This window comes from Toxorhynchites rutilus, chromosome 1, assembly GCF_029784135.1.
Source record: "Toxorhynchites rutilus septentrionalis strain SRP chromosome 1, ASM2978413v1, whole genome shotgun sequence".
In the NCBI taxonomy this organism is placed as follows: domain Eukaryota; kingdom Metazoa; phylum Arthropoda; class Insecta; order Diptera; family Culicidae; genus Toxorhynchites; species Toxorhynchites rutilus.
Window position 1 is genome coordinate 153,287,973 of NC_073744.1, and position 23,561 is coordinate 153,311,533.

At 39.4% G+C, this 23,561-nt stretch overlaps 3 protein-coding genes across 4 annotated transcripts in view; 1 reads left to right on the top strand and 2 right to left on the bottom strand.

The window, feature by feature from the left end:
• The window catches only part of LOC129762648 (protein Mo25), a 24,791-nt gene extending 21,030 nt beyond the window's left edge, over positions 1 to 3,761 (top strand). For both annotated transcript variants that reach the window (XM_055761116.1, XM_055761117.1), the window contains exons 4-7: positions 1,393 to 1,535; positions 1,610 to 1,943; positions 2,009 to 2,113; positions 2,175 to 3,761. In XM_055761116.1, coding sequence (XP_055617091.1) covers positions 1,393 to 1,535; positions 1,610 to 1,943; positions 2,009 to 2,113; positions 2,175 to 2,357 — 765 coding nt within the window. In that variant the 3' untranslated portion in view covers positions 2,358 to 3,761. The remainder of the gene's footprint in view (positions 1 to 1,392; positions 1,536 to 1,609; positions 1,944 to 2,008; positions 2,114 to 2,174) is intronic.
• Positions 3,762 to 4,136: 375 nt separating this feature from the next.
• Positions 4,137 to 7,581, bottom strand: LOC129762641 (glutamate [NMDA] receptor subunit 1). The gene is made up of 5 exons (XM_055761105.1): positions 7,419 to 7,581; positions 6,946 to 7,095; positions 5,973 to 6,874; positions 5,415 to 5,914; positions 4,137 to 5,352 (listed from the first exon to the last, which is right to left on the bottom strand). The coding sequence occupies exons 1-5, from the start codon at positions 7,540 to 7,542 to the stop codon at positions 4,281 to 4,283; spliced, it is 2,748 nt and encodes a 915-aa protein (XP_055617080.1). The 5' UTR covers positions 7,543 to 7,581; the 3' UTR covers positions 4,137 to 4,280.
• Positions 7,582 to 15,547: 7,966 nt separating this feature from the next.
• Positions 15,548 to 22,643, bottom strand: LOC129762645 (late secretory pathway protein AVL9 homolog). The gene is made up of 7 exons (XM_055761111.1): positions 22,507 to 22,643; positions 22,162 to 22,443; positions 21,359 to 21,831; positions 17,505 to 17,666; positions 16,719 to 17,443; positions 16,472 to 16,655; positions 15,548 to 16,407 (listed from the first exon to the last, which is right to left on the bottom strand). Exons 2-7 carry the CDS (start codon positions 22,225 to 22,227, stop codon positions 15,975 to 15,977), a joined length of 2,043 nt encoding a protein of 680 aa, XP_055617086.1. The 5' UTR covers positions 22,228 to 22,443; positions 22,507 to 22,643; the 3' UTR covers positions 15,548 to 15,974.
• Between the last annotated feature and the right edge of the window lie 918 nt (positions 22,644 to 23,561).

Here is a 23,561-nt window from a genome sequence, read left to right on the forward strand (position 1 = left end):
TCGGATACCGGATATCCGGCAAGCTTCGAGGCCGGATAGCCGGATATTTGGCTCTATATTTGCGAATAGGAAACGGGGATAAACTGCATGTCTGCATGAAGAAACTAAAAGAATACATTTGAGAGACAAATAAACACATTTTCACTTAAAGATAATGAACGATGATTAAATTTTCCGTTTAGAATGAATCCTGCAAAAAAAATTGAACAGTGTTTTTTTTCTGAAGAGAATTTTTTATTACAATGTAATGTTTGTTGTGAGTATTTTTCAATAATTTTATTACTACTGGTATTTTTTTTAATAAGTACAAAGAATATAAATAAGCAAAGAACCTCAATCAATTATTTTCATCCAAGATAAAAAAAACTTCAAGGATGATATTCTAAGAAAAGGCACATGGTGCTTTAGGGAGCAGTGCAATTAGGCTTCTTTAGGTATTTGAAGAAATAACAAAAAATACAAGTTTTGGCCTCTCCTGTATATTCAAGGTAATTTCACATGTTGCTGTAGAAAAAAGTATTCGGATAAGACTGAGACTCATCGAGACATATCGAACTTACCTCACATGAAAGCATCTTTAAACACTGGATTGGGAACTCATTTCAATTACTTACAAGAAGATTCAAATTTCAGCCGTTCTGGGCCCGAGTTTCAAGTTTTTGAAACGGAAACGGCCTGGCAGAAAATCCTATTACAGAATATAAAATATCTTGCGATGAATCTTCTGAGATTTTCAGAGCATTTCAGTAATTAAACCTTATTTTTAATTATGTATGAATTATGTTAATGAGCTGTTTTGTTATGATTTATCTTGTGTTAATGAGAAATTATTAATTTTCTCTAATATCCAGTATCCGGCCGGACAGTAAGTCATTATCCGGTATCCGGCCGGATAGCAAATATAGGACGGATAGGCCGGTTACCGGATAGTTACCGGATATCCGTTTCATCTCTAGTGTTGATGTACAAACTGAACATCTGCAGTTCTAATGAACGAATGCAGAAAATCTATTCCAGGTATCTGCAATTAACATTTGTATACTGTCACTTTGCCCCCATCATAAGAGCAGTTTCTTTTTTCAATCATCTAGTTGTGTTTTGACAACTAATTTATTTATAACTTATTACAACAGGTTTAATTATAACCTTAATGACTAAACTACACTAATACACTCAAAAACTAACACGAGAATTCGTAAGCGTGAAGTTAAAACGCCTTTTTAGTGTGGCGCGCGACAAACCAAAATCGAACACGGAGCTGCATCGGTAATACAGTAAACTGTATTCTCGCATATATTTTTTTCTTAGGATTTTCAAGTTGTTTTAGTACGCCACTTCAATTTTTTATAACTCTAGCCTTATTTCACGTGTTTTGTGTTGTCTTTTACCTAGAACTTAAGCCGTATCGATTTTGAGGGCAAGAAAGACGTAGCACAGGTGTTCAACAATGTCCTAAGGCGACAGATAGGGACCCGATCACCAACCGTGGAGTATATCTGCACGAAACCCGAGATCCTGTTCACATTGATGGCCGGGTAAGTGTGTTTAGCCTAGCGCAAACAACGCGTTTACACCCTGATGACTCGGCTTTACTTTTATTTTGTTCCAGCTACGAGCACCAAGAAATCGCACTGAACTGCGGCACGATGCTGCGAGAGTGTGCTCGCTACGAAGCGCTGGCGAAAATAATGCTCCACTCGGACGAGTTCTTCAATTTCTTCCGATACGTCGAAGTGTCCACCTTCGATATCGCCTCGGATGCCTTCTCCACATTCAAAGAGTTGCTAACCCGTCACAAAATCCTGTGCGCCGAATTCCTCGAACAGAACTACGATAAAGTGTTTAACCACTATCAGCACCTTCTGAACTCGGAGAACTACGTAACACGGAGGCAGAGCTTGAAGCTGCTTGGAGAGCTGCTGCTGGATCGACACAACTTCACGGTAATCGCCACTGACGCATGGATCTGTTTTAACTGTATTCTAACATCTGAAGATTTTTCTTTTAGGTGATGACGAAATATATCTCCAACCCAGACAATTTGAAGCTTATGATGAATATGCTAAAAGAGAAATCACGAAATATACAGTTCGAAGCGTTTCATGTGTTTAAGGTAAACATAATACTTGATCCCCACAATCGTTTCTAAACTGACAAGTCTCTCCCCACTGCAGGTATTTGTAGCAAATCCGAACAAACCGAAGCCCATCCTGGACATTCTGCTCCGCAACCAGGAGAAGTTGGTAGACTTCCTAACGAAATTCCACACGGATCGATCCGAAGACGAACAGTTCAACGACGAAAAGGCGTACCTAATCAAGCAGATAAAGGAGCTGAAACCGGCTCCCGATCAATAGTAATACGGGATACATGATCTAAATATCCACAGATCCCACGCGTAAAACACTCATTCAATCTTATCCCAACCTCCCATCCCGTCCTCTCGTATCCCCTGTTTATTCCCCGCACTAGTATTTTGTAACAAAGGCAAGGAGAAACACATTGATATAAAGAAAATAATTTAATTTAGAATAACTATTATAAATTTAACTACCAATAAAAGTTATAAATAAAATTTCGAGAAAGAAACATTCAAACACACACACATGCTGATTATAAAGCAGAAAAAAAACAAGTCGAAAGAAGTTAAAATATAGTCGATAGGAAAAACAAAATGAACCTTATAAAATCTTAATCCAAAAATACAAAAATACGGTTTTCCTTTTCTCAAAAGTTTAACTAGAAAGCAAACCAGTTATTGTAACTGTATGGATTCTTATAGAATGGAAAAACAATGTTAAAATTCAATATGCCCACTCTAAATTTTGTTCATTTCAGTAAGGATCTTTTTTATTATTGTGTAAAAAAGAATCACCCTCTCTTTCGAGAGCCTCTAGAAGATTGAAACCATTACTCGGTTTGTGTTAGTGCATATAATTCACGTTTGGTTCTATATTGTGTCCATTGTTCTGAAGCAAAAAAAAAACAAAAATATGCTCACGTTTTTTTTAATATAAATAGCATATGATTTCTAATGCATGCAAATAGAATGTTCGTGTTTGCGAAGAACATGCGAAATAGGTTAAATTTTTCGTTATTCTTGTCACAAACACACACGTAGCAATTCGTTGGAATACCTTCATACCTCATTAGTCTCCAAAATAAAGGAAATAATAATGAAGAAACAAAACATTCTCTCCCATCTAGTGAAAAAAAACAACAATTGAAAACCATCACAGGCTCTAAGCAATCAGGTTTTAGAAATAAAACGAGTGTCTCGCGGAGGCAAGCTTCTCAAGACAGAACAAAACCCATTGATCGTATATCTTCGATACTCAAAGCTAGCACACAGGTTCGACATTTTGATCTTTGTTGATAGGTTGTTTTGCACAAGAGCGAATCAATGTTTCGGATGTTCCCCCCCAATACATACGTACATCATCTAGAAATTTGTGAATAAAGGTCAAAATGTTTACTTCATGTTTCATTGCTATATATATCACGACAGCCGTTCAAGTATCATAAGTTATTGACTTAGAGAAAAAAAAACAAAACAAAACTGTTCCTATATATCAAATGAAGTAGCTTCTACTCATCATTGTACTTGTGTAGTAGGGTCAAGAAAAACCATTTTGAAGTGAGAAGAGAACTGGCGCAGATTTTGCCGTCTATATGCAATATATTGATTCGTTAGCAAAGAAGGATAATTTTTATATGTATTTAGTGGTTATGATTATGGAATAAACACATTTTCCTCCAAATCGTGCTCTTTTGTTCTTGATGTGGCGAATCTATAGGGAAAATGGGATTTGTAGAAAAGAATAATTGACGGAGACAGACCGTTTGTTGGGTTTTTGTTGGGTTTTGTATTTTTTTTTATTTTACGACAAAAATATATTTCTTTTATCTCTTTACACTTAACTTTGAAGAGATCAAATAGGTCAGTTACGTTTATTAAATACGTTGTATCAAGAAACATCATACAAACTTTCGTTCAACACGTTTCATTCGTTCTTTTTTATCGTTCACATTCTATTAATTTTGTAGACCGTTAGAACATTTAAACACACTTACAATTCAGTAGTTATGTTTTATTTAACACCCAAAAAAGTCACAAGAAATTATTTATACGGCAGCACAACTTTTGCCTGATCAACTAAGATGAAGAAGCATTCAACTATGTGTTGCTACAGCGAGTTTCAATCAATGCAAAACGTTTAATTATCATTGTTAACGTTTTGTGTTTATAATATATTACCATCACTCATCGTGTACTGAATCTAATGAATGGGTTTCCTGGGAAACACGGATATGTAGTTGATTTTTCGCTGCTTCTCCGATGCCGGCACAAATTTGCTCCCAATAGTTACGTTTTGTGATAGTTTCTTATCCAGGAATTTGTTCAAATTGTTCTTTGAATTCGTCTCAAGTATACCGGAGACTGTCAGTAAATGTTTTTTCTTAGATTTGCTTTCCAGCTGGTTATCGACTGGTCCAACCTTTATCAATTTACCTAGCCTATCCCGGCGTCGGTAGTACAGAACCTCGCCGGCCAGTGTAATCATCGCCAGAGCCAACCCAACCAATGTCGCTATAAAAACTCCACCAAGACTTTCCAGCGTAATACCCTCGCTGTCATCCATATTGGGACAAACGCCCCGCTTGGAATTGTTCCAGAACTTTGCAGTCAGCGATTCAAAATAGCGCTCCTTTTGCAGCTCCAAGATGTAATAGCTGAGCTCGTCCTGCAGGTGACTGCCTTGTTGAACGGCAATTGCGTATGGCTGCTCGGCGAACACTTCACCAACTTCCGTGAGATTACAGTTGCGGGATATTTCGTACTTTACTTCCGCCGAATCATGTACGAACGCAAAGTCCGCTTCCAAGTGTTCGTTAACGCGTCTGAATCCGGCTTCGGCTGTCGCTACCGGATTCGCGGAATCGATCGCTGCCAGAATGTTGATGTATTGCTCCTTGATCGGGTAATCCCAAACCCGATACTGAGCTTGATCGTTCCCGCTGGAGAGTGTCAGATTGCGCCACATTTCGTACAGGACATCCTCGGCGTTTTTCATGTTCTTGAAGTAGTCGTGAGTATCGGAATCCTTTAATACCGTGTACTTTATGCGACTTTGGCGAGAGAGCTGCTCCAAGGATTGGACTGGTGTCTGCATCCTTTCCACGGTTAGAAATGCAGCCAAATTTGCGGTGAAGGTAGCCAACATGAGTACCACGAATAGCCAGTAAGCGGCGACGAGAGTTCGTCCCGAGAGAGCTTTAGGAGCTTCGCCTCCCCCCTGGGGAGTGAATGAGGTCAGAGCAAACCAAAAGCTCTCCTTCAAAGTGAAGTCCCTGAAAAGTAATGATTCGCATCATGCACGCTAGTTTATACAACCATTCAATTGAGAAATTACCGACACTCGTAGGGATAAGCATCCTTATTATTCTTTGCGCTGTACGGTGAGAACTTATCCAGTAGCCACAGCATGATAGCAGTGACTATAATCGCTAACAGAATACTCAACCATACTTCCAGGCGTAGGACCGTCATAAATTTGAACAGTGAAGTTTCACGAACTGGTTTCCTCATCACAATCAGTATACCGGTCTGTTCGAAATATGGCGCCACGAAATCAACCACCTCCTCTCGCTCGGCGGTCATCTTCATCGACGCCATAGCGAAATCTATCTCTCCAACTACCAAATCACCCACCAGTCCATTCCAATTACCTTCCTTGTCCCGTTGGCCGAATGTTCCATTTACGGGTGATACCAAATCATAGTCAAAACTCATAACCTCGGATAACTGTTGGAGGAAATCTATACAGTATCCTTCCCAAATAGGATTTCCGACTTCATCCAATACAATCTCGTTTGTGACCGGATCTCGTTGACGGTAAGCCCAGGGTATCGACTGAAATGATGCAAATTGCTTGTATTAATTGAGGCTATTAAAACATGCTTACTGTCACCTCGGTAGTCCCAACTCGGAAATATCTTTTTGTAGATTTAATCGTGTGTTCTTCTAGCGGTATTACACGCCCATTACGAATCGTGCCTAGCTGGATTGCCTTAGTTTCATCGTCTTCTGTCGATGTCCAAATTGATATGTTCAGATTATAGCGCACCATTCTGCTCCCATCGGGTATCCAAAATCGATCATCACTGCGAAACTCTCGGAAAATTTCCGAAGCGTTCACCGCTTCGCCCATATTGTCCTCGGCTAGACTACAATTATCTACGGAAACCAAAGGGAATTGGTCTTGGTGCACTTTGTTCAGCACGCTTGTGACCACATTCTGCAAGTGTGCTTCCCAGGGCTTGAATCCAGCTGGACATGTACAGTTGCCGCCTAAATTCAGCAGTCTACAACACGAGTGCTTTTCCGTAATCAGTTGACTCATCGTCGGATACCGATGGTGATACTCGAAAACTTCCGTCTCTACATCCGAAAACATCAGGTTCCACTTATCCGGTTTGGCGACAAGCCCCCCAGCGAGAGATTTTTTGAACATCGAATTCATGTTCTTCGTACTAGCGATCATCGAAAAGTACGACGGATAGGGTCGAATTGATCGTATTCGTTCGACATTTGCCTCATTCAACTGGTCGATGATGATGGTTCTCAGCTGGGATTCTGTGATTAGAAAGAAAATTGCCGCATCGGCACTAGCCGTACTGTCAAAAATGTGCACGACATCGTTTGCGCCACGAGCCCGCAGGTAGTTTTCCATAAGTTTCAGCAACGTCTGCGAGGACACGTCCGCATGCACGTACGGAATGTTGAAATTGTCAGCCGCCGTCATGATCCGGCTCGAATCCGTCCAGGTGAAATCGAGCAGGATGGTAACTCCTTTCCGCATAGCGGTGCACACTCTAGGAGGCGTTTCGAATAGGTCTGTAATACGGATTGTCAATGGATTTTTGGTTCTCTGCGATACTCACATTCCTCATTGTCGGTGAAGATTACACGGTCACGATTGTACGCTATATAATAGTCATAAATCGATATTCCACCATCTTTTGCTAGGACGGACCGAATGGCTTGGGATGTGAGGGCGCGCACCTCAGGCTGTTCACGTTCGTGTACAATGGCTGGAAGTTTTGGAATGCTATATAGATTGGTGACAAATCATCAAAAATAATTCTAATATGCGATAAATATACAAGATATTAAATACAAAATGGGTTATATTTTATCAACACGCTGAACTCCGACCGAGCTGCGGACCTACAATGAACTTGTTTAGAGTCCAATAGTGATTCGGGAGGCTTAACGTGATATCTAATGAATATATCTAGTAACTGTGTCCTACATATATCACAACATTTTTTCAATTAGAATTAAATTGGACATCGTTCTATTAGAATTACGAAGCTTGGATGGAAAATTGTTAATATCGAAGACCGTGACATACCCAGTCCGATGATTAAATTCCCATTTTCGTCGAAACTTGTTGAAGAACTTTCTGCGCCTTTTAGAACCAAATTCGATATCACTGCGAAACACAGAGACCCGAAAATTTCTAACTTTAAATCCATGATAGGCACCACACCGCTCTCTTTGGGCTATCTTTACTGGATTGTGTAACGACGAAAACTATCGCGATCCAAAATCACTCACTATCGATATAATTTGAATAAGTGTATCCGCAATTCGCTGAATGACACGCTAATCGCGGAAACAAATTATACGCTATCGATATGCATTTTTGAAGATATGATTAAGTCGATACGCGACATCGAGTAGCGAGTGGGTTTATTAAGCAATCACTGCAATTTCGGTATTTGTGGGCTCTGAATCATTGATCCCACAGGCCGAGTGCCGTTCGGGTGATTTATGATGAAGGAGAACCAATTCTTCTCACAACTCAAGTGCAGTTTCGTATTTTATCCATTTTCTTCATTTGTAAGCTTCAATCGCAGCAGCTGTAAAAAATCACATTGTTTATTGATTTACAATGATATCTGAGTTTAGTAGGATTCGATCGATTACTCTTGGCGAGGTTAGCAATTGGGGTGCTCCCTTGGCCGAGTGGTTAGCGTCATAACTAACATGCCGGGTGTTCGGGTTCGATTCCCGTTCTGGTCGGGGGAATTTTTCGTCAAAGAAATTTCCTCCGACCTGCACTGTGATTACGCGTATTCTAGAGCTTGCCACTCAAGGCGTGTTATTTGGCATAGAAATCTCAACTACGTACTAATAAAAATGACGCAAATAATACTACGTGAGACGGCGAAGTTCCTCTAGGAACGTTAGTGCCATTGAAGAAGAAGAAGAGGATAGCAATAGTAAGTTGGTTGTTCATTGTGATCAGGATTAGCGTCGGATATTCGATTGGATGTCATGATAAGACGACGATATAACAAGAGGATAAATTGATGATAAAAATTAAGGACAAATGGAAATTTAATTCTCATACTGAACCTCTTCAAAATACACATATCGACTACTTATAGAAGCCTGTTGTATAACTTAGAATCGTTCAAATTATCAATTCACAGCTCCGAATGTGATGTAACGTATGCATGAAAAATGGACTAATTTCGAATGGCGAGGAATAAAACTACAAAAGATAATTCAATTTTCCATAATCCTACGTTCATTAAACCTTCTACAAAAATACACCGACGCCCTTATCGGCGAATTTGCAGCAGCCATGGTGAAGTTGGATATCGTGAGGCACTTTGTATCCATCGGCTATACCCGATCCGGCATTTACTTCTGGAGAAAGGCGAGAGCGTTGAATGGATGTCTGGTTTCGGACGCCCGACGTTGGTTGGATTTTCACGCGGAAGCGTCGGTCGAGGTCGGTAGTGTCTGACCAGACAAACACCCTGAAGAAGCGACTGGAGGCATGGCCTTACAATTTCACTTCAATTGACACATCGTCACTCAATAATGAGCCTGCAAACTCATGAAGGCTGAAAATAGTGCTACTCTCTCTCTCTTCACGCTCAATAAAGACAACATCACTTCACCTTCGTGAAGTCTCGTTTTGTTTCACGTTCATTTCTTTCATTCTTCACACTGAAGCCAAATTATCAAATCGTCAAATGAAAATTAAATATTATTATATCGAATGAAAGTATCTTATTTCGAATGAAAATGCGTTGGAGCTCGAACCGTATTCACTGAAACTAATAAAAATGACGATATGAAAAAATATGCAGTATGCCAGCAGGCGCAATCGATTGTCGGTGTTGGATGTAAGACTAATATGCTCTCATATGCCTTAATTTCACATTTTTCGAAAGACGGTCCATGAAAATATATTTTATCTGTTGACTAAATAAATATTAATCTAAAAAAATACATTTTGGAGAAATGAAATTGAATGAAACTTGACAAAACTGCTGTATTATAACGGGTATTACGGGCGAAAACTGATTACTCGGCATACTCAGAGGCACTATTGAGCCGAATTTGGAGTTTTTTTCGGCCATTTCATACATGGAGCGGTCGGTGAATGGAACGTGCCTAGTTGCTTAGCTCGTTTTTGATGTTGTCAAAATTTATACAAACAATCGCAGTGTTCCGTTCTATTATCACGGCATAAATTTATACAGAGATAAGCCTGTTCATCAGGGGGCTTATCAAGGGACTGGCGAACAATTTAGTCAAATACCGGGCGAGTCCCAATCCACGGCGAAACGAACGGGAATCAACCCGAACGTCTGACTGATAGTCGGCAATTCCGCAGTATCCCTGTGCACGCACAGTGAATTTGGCAACCGATCGCAGACTAAACATAGAAACTAAATCATCAGAATAGGTATATTTTCACAAAAGAATCGCGCTGTTCAAAGATAAGTTTTCCGAAACAATTGTTGCCATATCCGCAGCTCCGCGGTGTTTTCGAAACGTCGAAGGTTTCAGTAGTCCGGAGGCGACAGTCTCGAAGACCTAAACCATTCTAGACCGTTTGATAGAGGGGGCTCTGCCATAGCCAGGTGGTTCCTCTTCGAAGAGTGACGCAAAAGCCATCTGGTTTTATTTCTCCAAATTAAAAAAAAGGCTCACCAACGGCTACAAATTTTGTGGCCAAAGCGGAGAACCAGCTGATCCCCAAGATGACATGTCGACGTCCATGTTTTCATCGACCATGGTTAAGGTTCCGACCAACTTTCGTAAGGCTGCACGACAGGGCGTTGAAGCATTTTTTGTAGAAGGTTTAATAAACCTAGGATTCAGTGGTGTCATCTGGGGAATGCGGGAGGTGCTCACCACACCAAGTACACGATTTTAGGGGTGCAGAATTATCCGAAAAAACGTTAAAAAATTTTGAAACAGTCAATTACAGCGTCATTACACATAACTTTGATAGCATAATTGATGTTGGTTAGATGCAAATCAACATTTCGCAGGAAGTTCCGTATGAAAAATCGTTATGACGATTTTAATTGGCATCCTAAACCATACGTTTTGCATCGCATTCCGAAAAAAACAACTAAAGGTGGAAACAGAATGCCGCGTTGTGCGTTGCTTTTCATCAGCTGTCATTGCTTGCGTTTTGTACTAAAACATTCGCCCGACGCAGTTTGTTGATTTGCAGTCACAATCTAGCATTCGCGTCTCCACTTTCCATGTAAACAAAAATAAAATAAAACTCGTATGAAAATCTTATTCTTGTTGTGTCCACGGATCAGTTGAATGTTTTTAAAAACAACACATTGACATATCCGCGCTGGCGGCATTAAGCTTCGTTTACTAGTTTAGGGGAGCGTGAAAGAATAGCTGATTTTCAGTCGGAATGAACACGTTTTCAAAATTAAATTTATGAATGAAAATTAGCTTTTCCATATCAAACTAGTATTCTGTTTAAATGAAAAACATTTGTGTTTGCAGGTGGTGAAAAAGTCTCATACGAAAATTGTTTATGAATACAACTCTATATTATGATGAAGAAATTCAGCAACAATGTTGGAATTGTTTAGTCATGTGGTTGAATGAAAGTCAGAAACACGTGTTTCAACTAATCAAAAAACATGATGTGAAAATTTTCATTCAAATTTTAGAATTTAAAAACCGGCTACGTGTCTTCTAATTTGATATAGTTTACACTAACGAGTTTGGAACCCAAATTATGGCCCTGATTTGAAGTTGCCACCAGACGTCGATACCATGTCACTGCCATCGCGAATTCGACGCAAGCAGTTTACAACAAATGTTAGCGTTTAGTACAACGATGCTAATGACTCAACGCATTATTGTGTTCGACTCAGGTGTATGGCACGATTATCGCTATCTCACTCTACCTACCGTCACCGCATATCTCACTATCCCTCTGCTGTAAAAGTTCATCATCAACTTCACGATATGTCAGATGGTGGTAAATTGGTAATTCGCGATGACAGAAAAATAGTGTCGACGTCTGGTGGCGACTTGAAATTAGGGCCATAATTTGGGTCCCAAACTCGTTAGTTTAATCTCTATCAGATTAGAAGACACCAAGCCGGTTTTTGAATTTCAAAATTCGAATCAAAATTTTCACATCATGTTATTTAATTACTTGAGACACATATTTCTGACTTTCATTCAACCATATGGCTATACAATTCCAATATTATTACGGATTTTTTTCATTATAATATAAAGTTGTCTCCATAAACAATTTTCGTATGAGACTTTTTCCCCAACTGCAAACAAAAATGTTTTTAATTTAAATAGAATACTAATTTGATATGGAAAAGCTAATTTTCATTCATAATTTTAATTTTGAAAACGTTCATTCCGACTGAAAATCAGCTATTCTTTGACGCTCCCCTAAACTAGTAAACGAAGCTCAATGGCGTCAACGCGGATCGCTGTTTTGCAGAAAACAAATACTTTTGACGTTTGAGATGTTGGCACCAAAAACATGGCGAGTGCCATTCGCGTCATCGAAGGTACGGTGTCGCCACCTATGAAAGTTTCGCGTGTGAGTGAAAAATATGTAAACAAACCGTTGCATATTTTCTCTGTAATTAATATACTTATTTCTCGAAAACTTGTACCGTGTTTATCTTACAATTAGTAGAAATTGTTGAAAAATAGTTTTTCTTCGCTGTTTCGATGCTCCGAACCAAAATTTATTGTCATTTAGTAGTGAAAAAAAGCCGTTGAAGTACACCCTCTGTCAATCTACCTGCGAGAGAGGTAAACCGAATTACTGAAATTTGATATAAAAATATCCGCTTAGTGTTCATAAAATACCTAAAATACAAAGATCTGGCTTCTATTCAATCAGTGCTCTAATATTTTTCAAAATATTTTCCTTAGAACGTGTGAAATATGGACGTCAAAAGCTGCGCAAATTGCCCGGAGAACATGCAAGTCGGACGAAATTTGTTTGAAGCTGACTCCGAACAATCTGCAAAATTCAAAAGCCGTATTGTTTGTGTCGTCCCCGAATGTAAGCAGAGATATCGCCCGGAATTTCTTTTCATACCTTCCCTCCGAAAACGGACAAATCGCGGTATCTAGACTGTATCCAACGACTACGACTAAAGATAGAACCTACAAAAACCTCCCGTATTTGTAGCCTCCATTTCACCGTGTCGAACTTCTACTCTCCAAGTATTCACATTCACATTCACATTTTCGCACTTTTGAAAAAGTGTGAAACAGTCCAACTTGGTGCAAAATGTGCAATAATAAAGAAATAAAATAAAACATACTTAAGCAAATGATACAAAACAGCCATGACGTGCTTGCACTTCCCTTTGCCAGCTATACAGGAACATGAAAACAACCATTTGGAGAAGGAGATTTTCGTACGAATTTTTATTGTATGGGGTTCCGAGCTTGGAGATGATGACTGGAGGCAGGACGAGAAAATACTGAAGCCTTCATCGTGAACTTCTTCAACACCAACTATTAAAAGATGTCCAGCTTTGAATACTCTTTCGCCTTCGACGACTAAACGGCTTCCACCCGCAGCGTAATCGAACACATCCGCAAACTCCACAGCCACGTAGCAGGTTTCATTTTCTCCGACTGATGGCTCCTGATAATGCATGAAACAAGGTCACAGAAAAACACTTATAAGTTAAATTCAGCTTAAGCTACGGCAAAGTTTTTTTCACTGCATAAGGAAAACTCATTTTTCAACCGTTTGGAAGATAAATTTTGCACACAATTATTATTTTTTATTAAAATTTAGTATCCTGAAAGTTTGTTTACTTTTTCACAAGTAAAGACAGTGTCCTTTGGATGCGGTAAGAAAACGTTTTCCCCTGCAGTAAATTTATGTGATTTAACTCAATTAGCATCCTAGAGGATAGTTCTTTCGATACATACTCACCATTACGAAAATTCCTGCAAAAAACGTTAAAAACGGTGCGTTTAAAAATCTCATTCTTTTTGCAATTCTTTGTTGACATTCGCTTCACGCACACAAGCTGTCAAATTCAGCTTCGTAGTCGCGAATACGGCTGGTTCGACTAAATGTAAACTCACATATTTAAAATGAAGTGTCGAAGCACAATTGCCGCAACGCGACATTCTGGTCCCACCTTTAGTCCCATAGCGTCGATTTTTGATAAAAAAAAATTTCGAGATGACAGCAGATCTACGTTTCATGCAATTTGAAGACATTTGGCATAATTTTTTTTTTCGAATACCCCGATTTCCTCAAACTTTGACCGCTGTGCGACCCTAGTAAATGAAGTCCTATTGAGCTGATATTTTGCATAGGGTAGTTTTTCGTGGGAATCAACATTTTTAATCAAGTTCGCTTTGAAAATTCGAGATGGCCATTTTCATTGGCACTCTAATGTTCGTATTATGTACAGTTTTTCGACCATTTTTGAAGGCCCTTTCTTTTCATCATGTTGTACTGTATTTTGAGTATAAAGAGAAAAAAAACATTTGTAATGCTGTTCTGGTGTACAACGATTAGAAATCTTTCAAACATTTATTGTCCTTGTTTAAAGAGATGCTGTATCTGCAACTAAACAACTAAGCAACTGAACAGGGACGAATGACCTTTGGGTTAAAGTCCCTTTAAAAACCAGAAACAACCAACCAACTAAAATTGTGTTAATTTTGATGATTTGACTCTATTAGAATTCTTCAACATAAAAAGGAAGAAGCATTTTTGATTAGTGAGGTGTAAAGTGTTCTCAAAAAAATATATATAGAGATTTGTATCCAAGACCCCATTATTAACGCAGAACTACGAAATTGTTATATTCGCTTGTTTACCACTTTGGCTGAAGGACCGGTGCCATGCTGCGGTGTTTGCCTGGAGATTGTATTTTCAATTACTATAATGGTTTGATCGGGTGAACATCGGGGCTTCTTCATTCGCGTATTCTATGGAAAAACAATCGGTCAGTGATTGCAAAACAAAGCGGCCTCAGCCGACATTATGACATGCCCCGGTCAGAATCGGTTCCCTATGCAGGAACATGAACGGTTAACCCGTGAGACTGCCACAGGAAGCACAATTTTATGGGGCACAATTGGACGACATAGGAGTTGAAGAACACTTTGATTTCAAATTCCATCTCTACATATTAACTCAGAGTTCAAATGGACGTGAGCATGTCAGTCGCAAAAGGCTTTGTGAAGAAATGCTTCAGACAATTCCTCTTTTGTGCGTTTCTATGAATAATGATGAGGATCGCTTTCACCTGAGTGGGAATCGCAAATGGTTTATTTATACCCAATAAGTACTTAACGGGCGGGGTTAATTTGCACTATCTCTTCTCTTCACAGTGTTCGTATGAACGAACGCTGCATTTGCAGTTCGAGCGAGCACTTTACAAACGCCTTATTCGCAGTGGTGTAGAAAATCATACATCACGACTCCACCCGTTTCTCGGTATAGAAAGCACGGCAGGAATGCGCATAAATTCACAAATGTGTGAAAAATGGATATGCTTCCATTTTTTTTATTTAAACCGATTATAAATTAGGGAATCTCAGAGAATTTCCAACTCGATTGGTATGTAAATCGTTGTCCGTTCTTCTGTCAACATCCGTTGGCAGCAAACACAGTTATTAACGTTAAAGCTGTACCATAAAAATTTTACATGTTTTTTTAATCTGGCACCCTTACTGAGGGACGTAATCTTGACGTAGGACTAGTTGATTCAGATGAAATACTCGGGACTTAATTTCTTAAAATTGTCCAAAATTTGAAGTCCCTTCTGGAGATTCAAAGTGGCATTAGTAAAACAAATTCCAGTTCATATAGATTATAGGAATTATAATTAGTAAGATAAAAAAGGTGAACAAGTAATCCGTACTGGTTGCAAATCGTCGTGGGAAAATATATTCAAAAAAGGAAAACAAATTTCTAGACTGTAAGGAATTCGTGAAGCTTACTTATCAGCTTACTTGATTTTTTTGAACGACAGAAAAGACATGGTATAATTGCTATGAAAATTGTCAAACTTCGTCGAACTTTGATCTGAAATTTGATGTGTCTTAAACCATACCACATAGATTTCCATCTAAAAATGAAATTTAAAAAAACAAATTTTAAGCCTTGGTTCAAACCCGCCTGTTCAAAAATTGGATTTTCCCAACCAAAAAAACTTACCCACCCTTTGTATTTACTCATTCTTTCAATGGATGCTTTATTTGTCCTTTTCAACTCGTATGGTGAACTACACAGTGGATAGCTATTGTGTTTATCTAGTTCTAGCCGATATCTTATCACACGCTAGTTTATCAAAAAAAAACTCTTATATATAGATTTTGAGACAAATTTAGCATAACCCAATACATATTATCGTTAACAGTTGCTATATGTATTAGTTTTAGACAGCATATAAATATTATCGTAAGTACAGCAAAGGCTGTGATGAGTTTTTGCTGCGAAACCAAACATACAACGACAAAACAGTATATGCGTAATGAGGCAAATGGGGATGGGGTCTTAATAAGTACTGTTCTGTTCTACGTTATTTTCCCTGTGGAATGATGCTGAATTATTTGCAAAGTCCAGCGGGTCGTTACCCACCCGAACCAAAGATTTAGGTTAAACAGTGTAAATTCGCTGCTGTCGGTCCAATATCTCAGCCTCTTTGCCGATCTCAACTATATTGTTGCTCTTCTCTATTGTATGCTCGGCCGTTACAATCTCACTAGGCTTCACTACGTTTCTGTTACTATCACTTTGACTTTGATCACTATCACTATAATTACTGTCGTCGGACTCTTCATGACCAACAAACCCGTCCGAGTCGCTTAAATCCGAGTCCTGACCACTGCTGCTGTTGTTATTATTACTTAGAACATCGTTCGCTTGTGCGGATTCGGATTGGGGCTGGCTTGCCACAACCGGCGCCGTAATAGAGGTCCACCAGGTGGAAAATGCGCCTTTGGCGGTGCTTATAGCGCCGCCCACAGCTCGACTAGTACTGTTGACCGCATGGTTCAACTTGCGACCACTTTCGCTATTCTGCATAGTTCTAAGAAGGGAAAAAATAATCTCAGTTCACCAATGAAATATGCAGTGAATAACTTCATGTTTACTGTGCAATCCGTAATTTCATATCAGCGACGGACAGCGTGCCTGCGAACGGATGACCAACCACCAACCCCTCGAACGTATGATCAGCTTCCCCATTACCTCTTGCCAACCAGTCTTGGTAGCATTGGGTCGTTTTGAGCGCAGTCATGAAATGCACGTTGAAATGTTCCTCCTCCTTGCTGGGGTCTGTAAAGAACAACGCGCTTCATGTACTTTTGTTCAATTTTACGATCATTCCCTTATATTTACCAGAAGCAATCGACGACTTTAACAAGGCTACCATGTAGCCGTAGAACTGTTCCCGAATCCATACCTCACTTCCTTCCGCGTCTTCTTTAGGATTCTGTACGTTTCGTATGATGTAATCGGTAAACCGCAAATCTTCGGTACTCAGTTGTGCCTGTCGCTTCAGATCCATGTCGTAAATATCAATCATCGCATTCTCCACGTCGACTATTACGTCCGCTAATTGGCGCTTCTGCTGAAATAGCACATTGGAAGCTCCAATGATGTAACCCTTCACCGAAGGATCTGTCAACAGATCCATATATGGCAACGAAATGTACGGCAGGCAAAGGTTTCCCTCATAGAACACCCTGATCGGGGCACCCCATTCGCTCGGTTTGACAGCGCAAAGACTGGAGAAGTTGGATGCGATCGTGTCAACGCTCGTTTCACGGGTTAATGTGGGGCGCGCGTTGCCGCTTGTTGCTTCATCCGCTGGAAGTGCTATTTCTTCCAGGCTATTACCGGCTTCTTTGGCGCTATCTGTGCTAATTGTGTCATTTTCTTTCGCTGATTGGGCTTGTTGCGTGCTGTCATGGTGATCCTCGACAGATTGGTGCTCCGTTGCAGCCAACGTTTCCTGTGTCGGTGTGTTTTCCTTGACCGGTGAGTTTGGTTCCGAGGGGAGACAAACTTTCTCCTCCTGGGGCGTACCAAAGTTAGGCATTGGAGACAACGGTCGAGATGTTCTGGAAGAAGTTGGGTATAGAAGATTATCAATGAAACGACAAGGAATTTGAGAATGCTCACTTAACACATGCTACTTCTTGAAAGCCTTCCGAAAGCAACTCTGGATGCAGTGAGACGATTCCCAAAATCAGTGCGCAAATTGGCTGGACTGGTGAGCCAAAGCAAATTATACGTTTCTGCAGGAGTAGCAATTTATACAGGATGAGCAGTTTGTGGCGCCATCTATAAAAATGAAGTAATTGTTTATACACAATATAGTGAAGAAATCAATGTTTGGATGATAAACTGGTTAGAAAATCCCACGAGGAACATTAAAAAATATTCGTTTGAATGAGGTAAGCACGAAACAATTCAGATTTTCTTTTTGTTTGCAAAGACTAACGATTAGCGAGTTTCGGAAGCTACCAACATCTTGCACGCGGCCCACAGATCTTCAGCGGTTGATCCATCTGATGTTACTTTATTTTAAATCATTTTGAATTTGAAAAAAAAAACACGAAAACCTAAAGATTCATTATCTCACATTTTTGACGTAGAAGACAGTTTTTTTATCATGTTTTTACATGAAATTGGTAAATTAAAAAAATAGGTTACGTTTTTATGAGATAATTTCAACGTTAACAACTATTTTTTCTGCAATCGGATCGTGATGATTTGCATTCAGATAATTTACTGTTCTTTTCAATAAAAATATTGAAAAAAAAACTATTACGTTGCAGTTTTGATGAATTTTCGTATTTTTCTTTGGATACCCTCCATCAAAGTGTAGACTCTCTATTGGACAACTGTAGCGGTAATTTTTTTTCCACGATCTCTTCATAGCTGCAGCATATCTTCGGCAATTTCCGCTTGACAATTCCCCAATATTTTTCGATTGGCCATAATTGGAGACAATTGAGAGGATTGAGAACTTTTTTAATGTAATCAACCCCATTCCCACGGTACCACTGAAGCACCTCTCGACTATAGTGACAGCTTGACAAAAGATCACCGGACCTTCGTGGACCTTGAACGGAAGGAGTCGTATCTGCAAGTACTCTTCTCTATACATTTTCGAGTTCATTGTCTTGTTTGTGACGATGTTTGTGGTTTCCTTGCAAATCCATTGCTGAATCAAGAACTTCCTGGCAACTTTACCAGTGTAAACGAACAAAATTGGCTGGAGACATCTCCTCTGGCACTGGTCTTATAGAATTTCAGTTCTAGGCGCTGTTCAAAATCCATCTTCACGGACGTTTCGGTACCCATCAAAATGCATCCTTCGCAGTTTGTCGAAATTTTTGTTGTACAACTTTCGATCGCGTCTTTGACCACCAGATTTTGCTTCGCCGCCTGTTTAGTTGCTTGCAGGCCCGGAAATTACGAAAACTTTCTAGCATACGGATTCTCCGGATAGTACTTTGATTAGAGTTGTATTTTTTGTCGATGTCGTAGTCCGAGCGTCCTGGATTTGCCTTAATTGTTTTCAATACGTTCAACCTCAGCTTCCGATCAACAACAAATCAACTGTCAACCGCCCCGGGTACGAAAGCTTTACTCGACGCCACTGCAGATAATTTACCCGATATTCGCATACAGCACTGTATTATATCCATCGTAGTCTTAATCAGTCTTGTCAGCTTCCCGGGGTAGCCATTCATGATTCTCTATAGCTCTTTTCCTGTTATTGAATTATATGCGGCTTTAAAGTCGTTGAATAGATGGTGCGTTGGGACTCTGTACTCACGAAATTCCTGGAGGAGCAAGGTGCAAGGTGAAGAATTGCTCAGTAGTAAACCGACCTTCGATGAACCCGGTCTGAGAACCTCCCACGAATCTGTTTGTAAGTGGCTGGCGATAGACGACGGAAGATGACTTTTGCACCTTGTAGGCGGCATTCAGGACGGTGATTGCACGAAAGTTTTCATTCTAGTTTATCGCTTTTGGGAAAATACAGCAGATAACCAAATCTTCTTTCCACTCCCCCGGTAGCTGTTCTGTTTCCCAAATTCTGACAATCAGTCGCTGCAGACAGTTAACCAACTTTCCGGGTTTGATGAGATTCCTAACTTCACCTGTCATTGAAGGTGGTACATCTTCATTATTTACTTCATCAACGTAATCGCTTCCATCGTTATCTGAGTCCATTGTCTCCATTTTCAGGTCACTTCACGTTCGTTCGTTGAGGAATGGTGGACGTAGGGACGTAGGTATTACGTACGGCCATATTCTTAGAGGAGGTGAAATCGATGAGTCTTAGGTCGTTTTTTTGTTGACTGGTGTGTGCGCCCTATCAATTACAGGTTTGAACTTCTCCTCTTTACCGACCTGAGCATTGAAATCTCCGATAATGATCTTGTTATCATATTTTGGTCAGTGTTCGATTTCGCGTTCCAATTGCGCGTAGAATTCGTCTTTGTCATCATCGGGATTTTTTCAATGCTGATGTCACACTCACAGTGGTTTTGCTCGATTCTAAGGAAGTATGAAACAAAGAAATCGCAAATTTCGCTCGGTGGGGCACCGCATCGATTTACATGCCGTCTGGTGAAGGGTGTCTTTATTTTTGATTCACAACATATTTGAATCTGTACTGAGGTGTAAGTCTGAAACGAGAGCAATACGTTTGAGGTACAAATTTTCGAGCTATAATACCTCTCTGTCAGTCGAACAAAGTGGTGTGTTAATCATTTTATTCGAAAGATAAAAGGTACACTGGAGTCGCTTTTTACGGGGGGGATACATACCGCGTATAAAGAAACCGCGTAAATCCCAAAATCCGGGTAAAAAATCCGCGTGAATTCCAAAATCATATCAATTAGCACATTAAATCTGTTTACACTGGATTCGTATATTACACGGTTGATGCGTACCTAGAGATGTCTAAAATTTTTGTTTATGCAATTATCGATTGATCGTGGGGCCATAATGGTTTTTGAATGAAATGATATATTGATAAATTTACCATATCATGGTTTTTTTGCGGACGATTGAAAAAGAGCACATCATGAAAATTATGCACAATATTCTCATTGCACCAACATACAATTTTTTCTATTTCAAAACAAATCTGTTGTTGAAATAGCAGATTTGTTTGAACATTTCTGCTTGATCCCTATAACTACTACTACTAGTTCAAAAGAAGTATATTTATAGAATTCGATAGAAATTCGATACAAAATTACTCGATTAAAATAGCATATATTCGATTATTTGAATTGATCGATCGATTAAGCGACGTCACTATGCGTACCACGTAAATTTCGAAATCCGCGTAAATTCCTAAATCAGCGTAATCTCTAAAACCACAAAAAGGATTTAAAAAAGTGTAAAAAACGCGGAAATAGCGACTTAAATGTACATCAGCAATGCTGCTGACTTATCGGCCGATTCCTGGAAAAAAATCGCCCGGAAAACAACTGCAACAGAAACAGCCACTCAGAAAAAGAGCAATGTCACAAGTAGACTAGAAATATTCTGACGTGGAAAATCATCATGGGTATGCGATTGTGGTATAAGACTGTGATATCGTGCACGAGTATACGAGTTATGCTTTGTTCCAACCAAAATACATATGATTGAAAAAAATCTTAAGATGGAGGCACATTAGTTTTGATTTGCAATGATATATTCCCAAACAAATAACTGACTCGTGACATTACAATTTTTCTGAGGGATTGTTTCTATTGCAGTTGTTTTCGAACGATTTTTTTTCCGTTATTGACCCAAAAACATGTTTCAACAGCTCAAAACTACTTCGAAAGTAAACTATTGAAATCACAAAAATATATATAAAAATTTGAAGAGATAAAATTGTAATTAAACAGGTACAAATGAATAAATCTGTGTAATATATTGAACAAAAAGCTTTGTTCTCATTCATGGTTAATATTGAAATATACTGTTATTTAGTTCTGCATGTTCCACGCACTTACTTCAGAATTAACTCTCGCAGTGGTAATCCAACGTAATGTAACCTAGCCGGAGTCAACTCCGCGTGGTCCATCGAATGAAGACAAGCGTTCAGCTGTTCGTGAGCCTTCACAAGGATATCGGTGCAGGAGAAGTCTCCTTGCTCGAAGAATGCCTGAGCGATCAAAGACAGCTTCACTTCAACATAACCGTAGATGGGAATCGAAAGCAGTGCGCAGACCGATTTCTGCACCGTACTTCTAGTGACGTCGGCAGTCCGAATTTTCAGCTCCTCAACCGGTATTTGTCGATAGCAGCTTATACCGTAGATCGATTCGTGCGGATCGGTCAGACTGGGTAGATTGAAGCAGACAAAATCTTTGTTGAAATTGTGCGAACCATCGGGAATGGCCAACGTGGGGAGATATTTCCATCCGGAAGGACACTCTTGTTTCCCCTCCGAGCCCGCTATCAACGGTGGGTATGAGAATTCCACCTGTAGAGAAGTAAATACATGAAAAAAATCTATTTGGAAAATTCTAAAAACCTATCTGTGAAAATAATGTTTCTATGAGAATGAGGTGGAAACTCAGAACTTTTTTGATATAGAGTAAAGATACTAAATATATTCGTGAAATGTATTCAGTATAACAATAATTATGTGGCAAATGTGGAAAACATAACTTATTCATCGTCTATTGAGCGAATTAAATCAAACGAATACGATCGCCACTACGCAAGAGTGAAAATGTGAAAATAATGCGCCCACAATCAGAAAACGTGAATCATTGCAATGATACCGCATCCACCCACATATTGCACTAACCTGACATCCTTTTTTATGATGGAATCCTACGACTAAAATGTGTAGGATTGGCTTCTTATCATCCATTTTTATCTAATTTTCCTGCGTCCAAAACGAAACTTTTCCCTCCGGCAGACGAGTTCTGTCGATGCTCGACAATTTATGATTCTATCATAGCAAATATATATTCACATTATAATTGCATTTTCCGTACGACTGGAGCCGATCTTTGCACTAATATTGCACTTTTGCGCACAGTACAGCAGATGAAAATCGATTTTTCGTCTATGCTAAGTGATGACGCTGTTGGAGCAGGAAGAAGTCTTTCAGAACATAGCATGAATTGTAAACAATGTAAACGCTAACCGGAACCAAGAACAGCTTTGCACAATATGGTCCCGCTAGATAAGTCCAGTTAAGCAGAAAAGCGACTCGGAAAACGCTAGCAAAGCAATAATGTATGTTGACGTTCGTTCATGCAAAATGTATTTGCTTTTGTTTTGTTGTTCTACAACGTTCGTCAAATGACATTTCTATGAAAAGGGATAGGGAGCCTACATTTCGAGATAAAACGCATGAGTTCAAAATGTACTTTACTTTTTTGATCCTATTTTATACCCGAGTTCTTAACAGAAGGGAATTCGCATTCGAGAATACCGTGACTAATCTTTTTTATCTGTCATTGGTGGTTGGTAACAAAAAGTTGACTTAGTTGCTCTGTGAATTCGCGCGTAACTTCCGATAAGGCCCAATGTAACAAATGAAAACAAATCGAGTTAATGGATTCACACTTTCAGTTTTCAGTCATTGAATTTATTGCAAAAACAATCTTTCAAGTAGTTATCCTCTTCATCTTTTAATCACCAATACGAAAATGCCCAATGTACTGACTCGTATTTTGAGTGTCCGACGCCAATTTCCCCCGAAATGGCATTTCTGGTATTGTTATCGTTTTGAAGTAAATTAAACGAGTAATAAAAAAAAATCACGTTTGAGTTGCCTCAATGTGCAGAGATGAGTTGGAGATCCGATTGACATCTTCAACATAGTTCAGGTTGCGGTTGTCTAAGGTCGAGGAGACATTGGATCAGAGTACTCACGAAAATTTGAGTGTACGATAACCGACGAAGATAAACAAACAAGTTTGTTCACTAGAAGCTGGCGAATTCGAACGAAGCAATGGGGAAGCAATGTTACCACACAATACATTTGTATGTAGTTGTTTACTTATCACGATTGCATGCATTTCGTGCAGCCGCATTTTCGTAAGTAGCTGCAAACAGTGTCACAGCGGCCTAATGTGTAGGAGGCCTTAAGCGACGTAATACAGTAGAACCCCAATTATCCACGAAATAGTCTGGCAACGTCATCTCGGATAACGAAAATCGCAGATATAGGAATAAAAATGAAATGTAAACGCA

What these genes read in the sequence shown, in the direction of transcription:
- LOC129762641 (XM_055761105.1), bottom strand. Translation starts at nt 7,542, where the DNA reads ATGGATTTAAAGTTAGAAATTTTCGGGTCTCTGTGTTTCGCAGTGATA. An exon ending in GAATTTAATCATCGGACTGG is followed by an intron (nt 7,096 to 7,418) that starts GTATGTCACGGT and finishes CAAAACTTCCAG; the next exon opens with CCATTGTACACGAACGTGAA. An exon ending in CTTCACCGACAATGAGGAAT is followed by an intron (nt 6,875 to 6,945) that starts GTGAGTATCGCA and finishes CGCCTCCTAGAG; the next exon opens with TGTGCACCGCTATGCGGAAA.
- LOC129762645 (XM_055761111.1), bottom strand. Translation starts at nt 22,227, where the DNA reads ATGGATGATAAGAAGCCAATCCTACACATTTTAGTCGTAGGATTCCAT. An exon ending in CTGCGAGAGTTAATTCTGAA is followed by an intron (nt 17,667 to 21,358) that starts GTAAGTGCGTGG and finishes TCATTTTTATAG; the next exon opens with ATGGCGCCACAAACTGCTCA. An exon ending in ATGAAATTACGGATTGCACA is followed by an intron (nt 16,408 to 16,471) that starts GTAAACATGAAG and finishes TTCCCTTCTTAG; the next exon opens with AACTATGCAGAATAGCGAAA.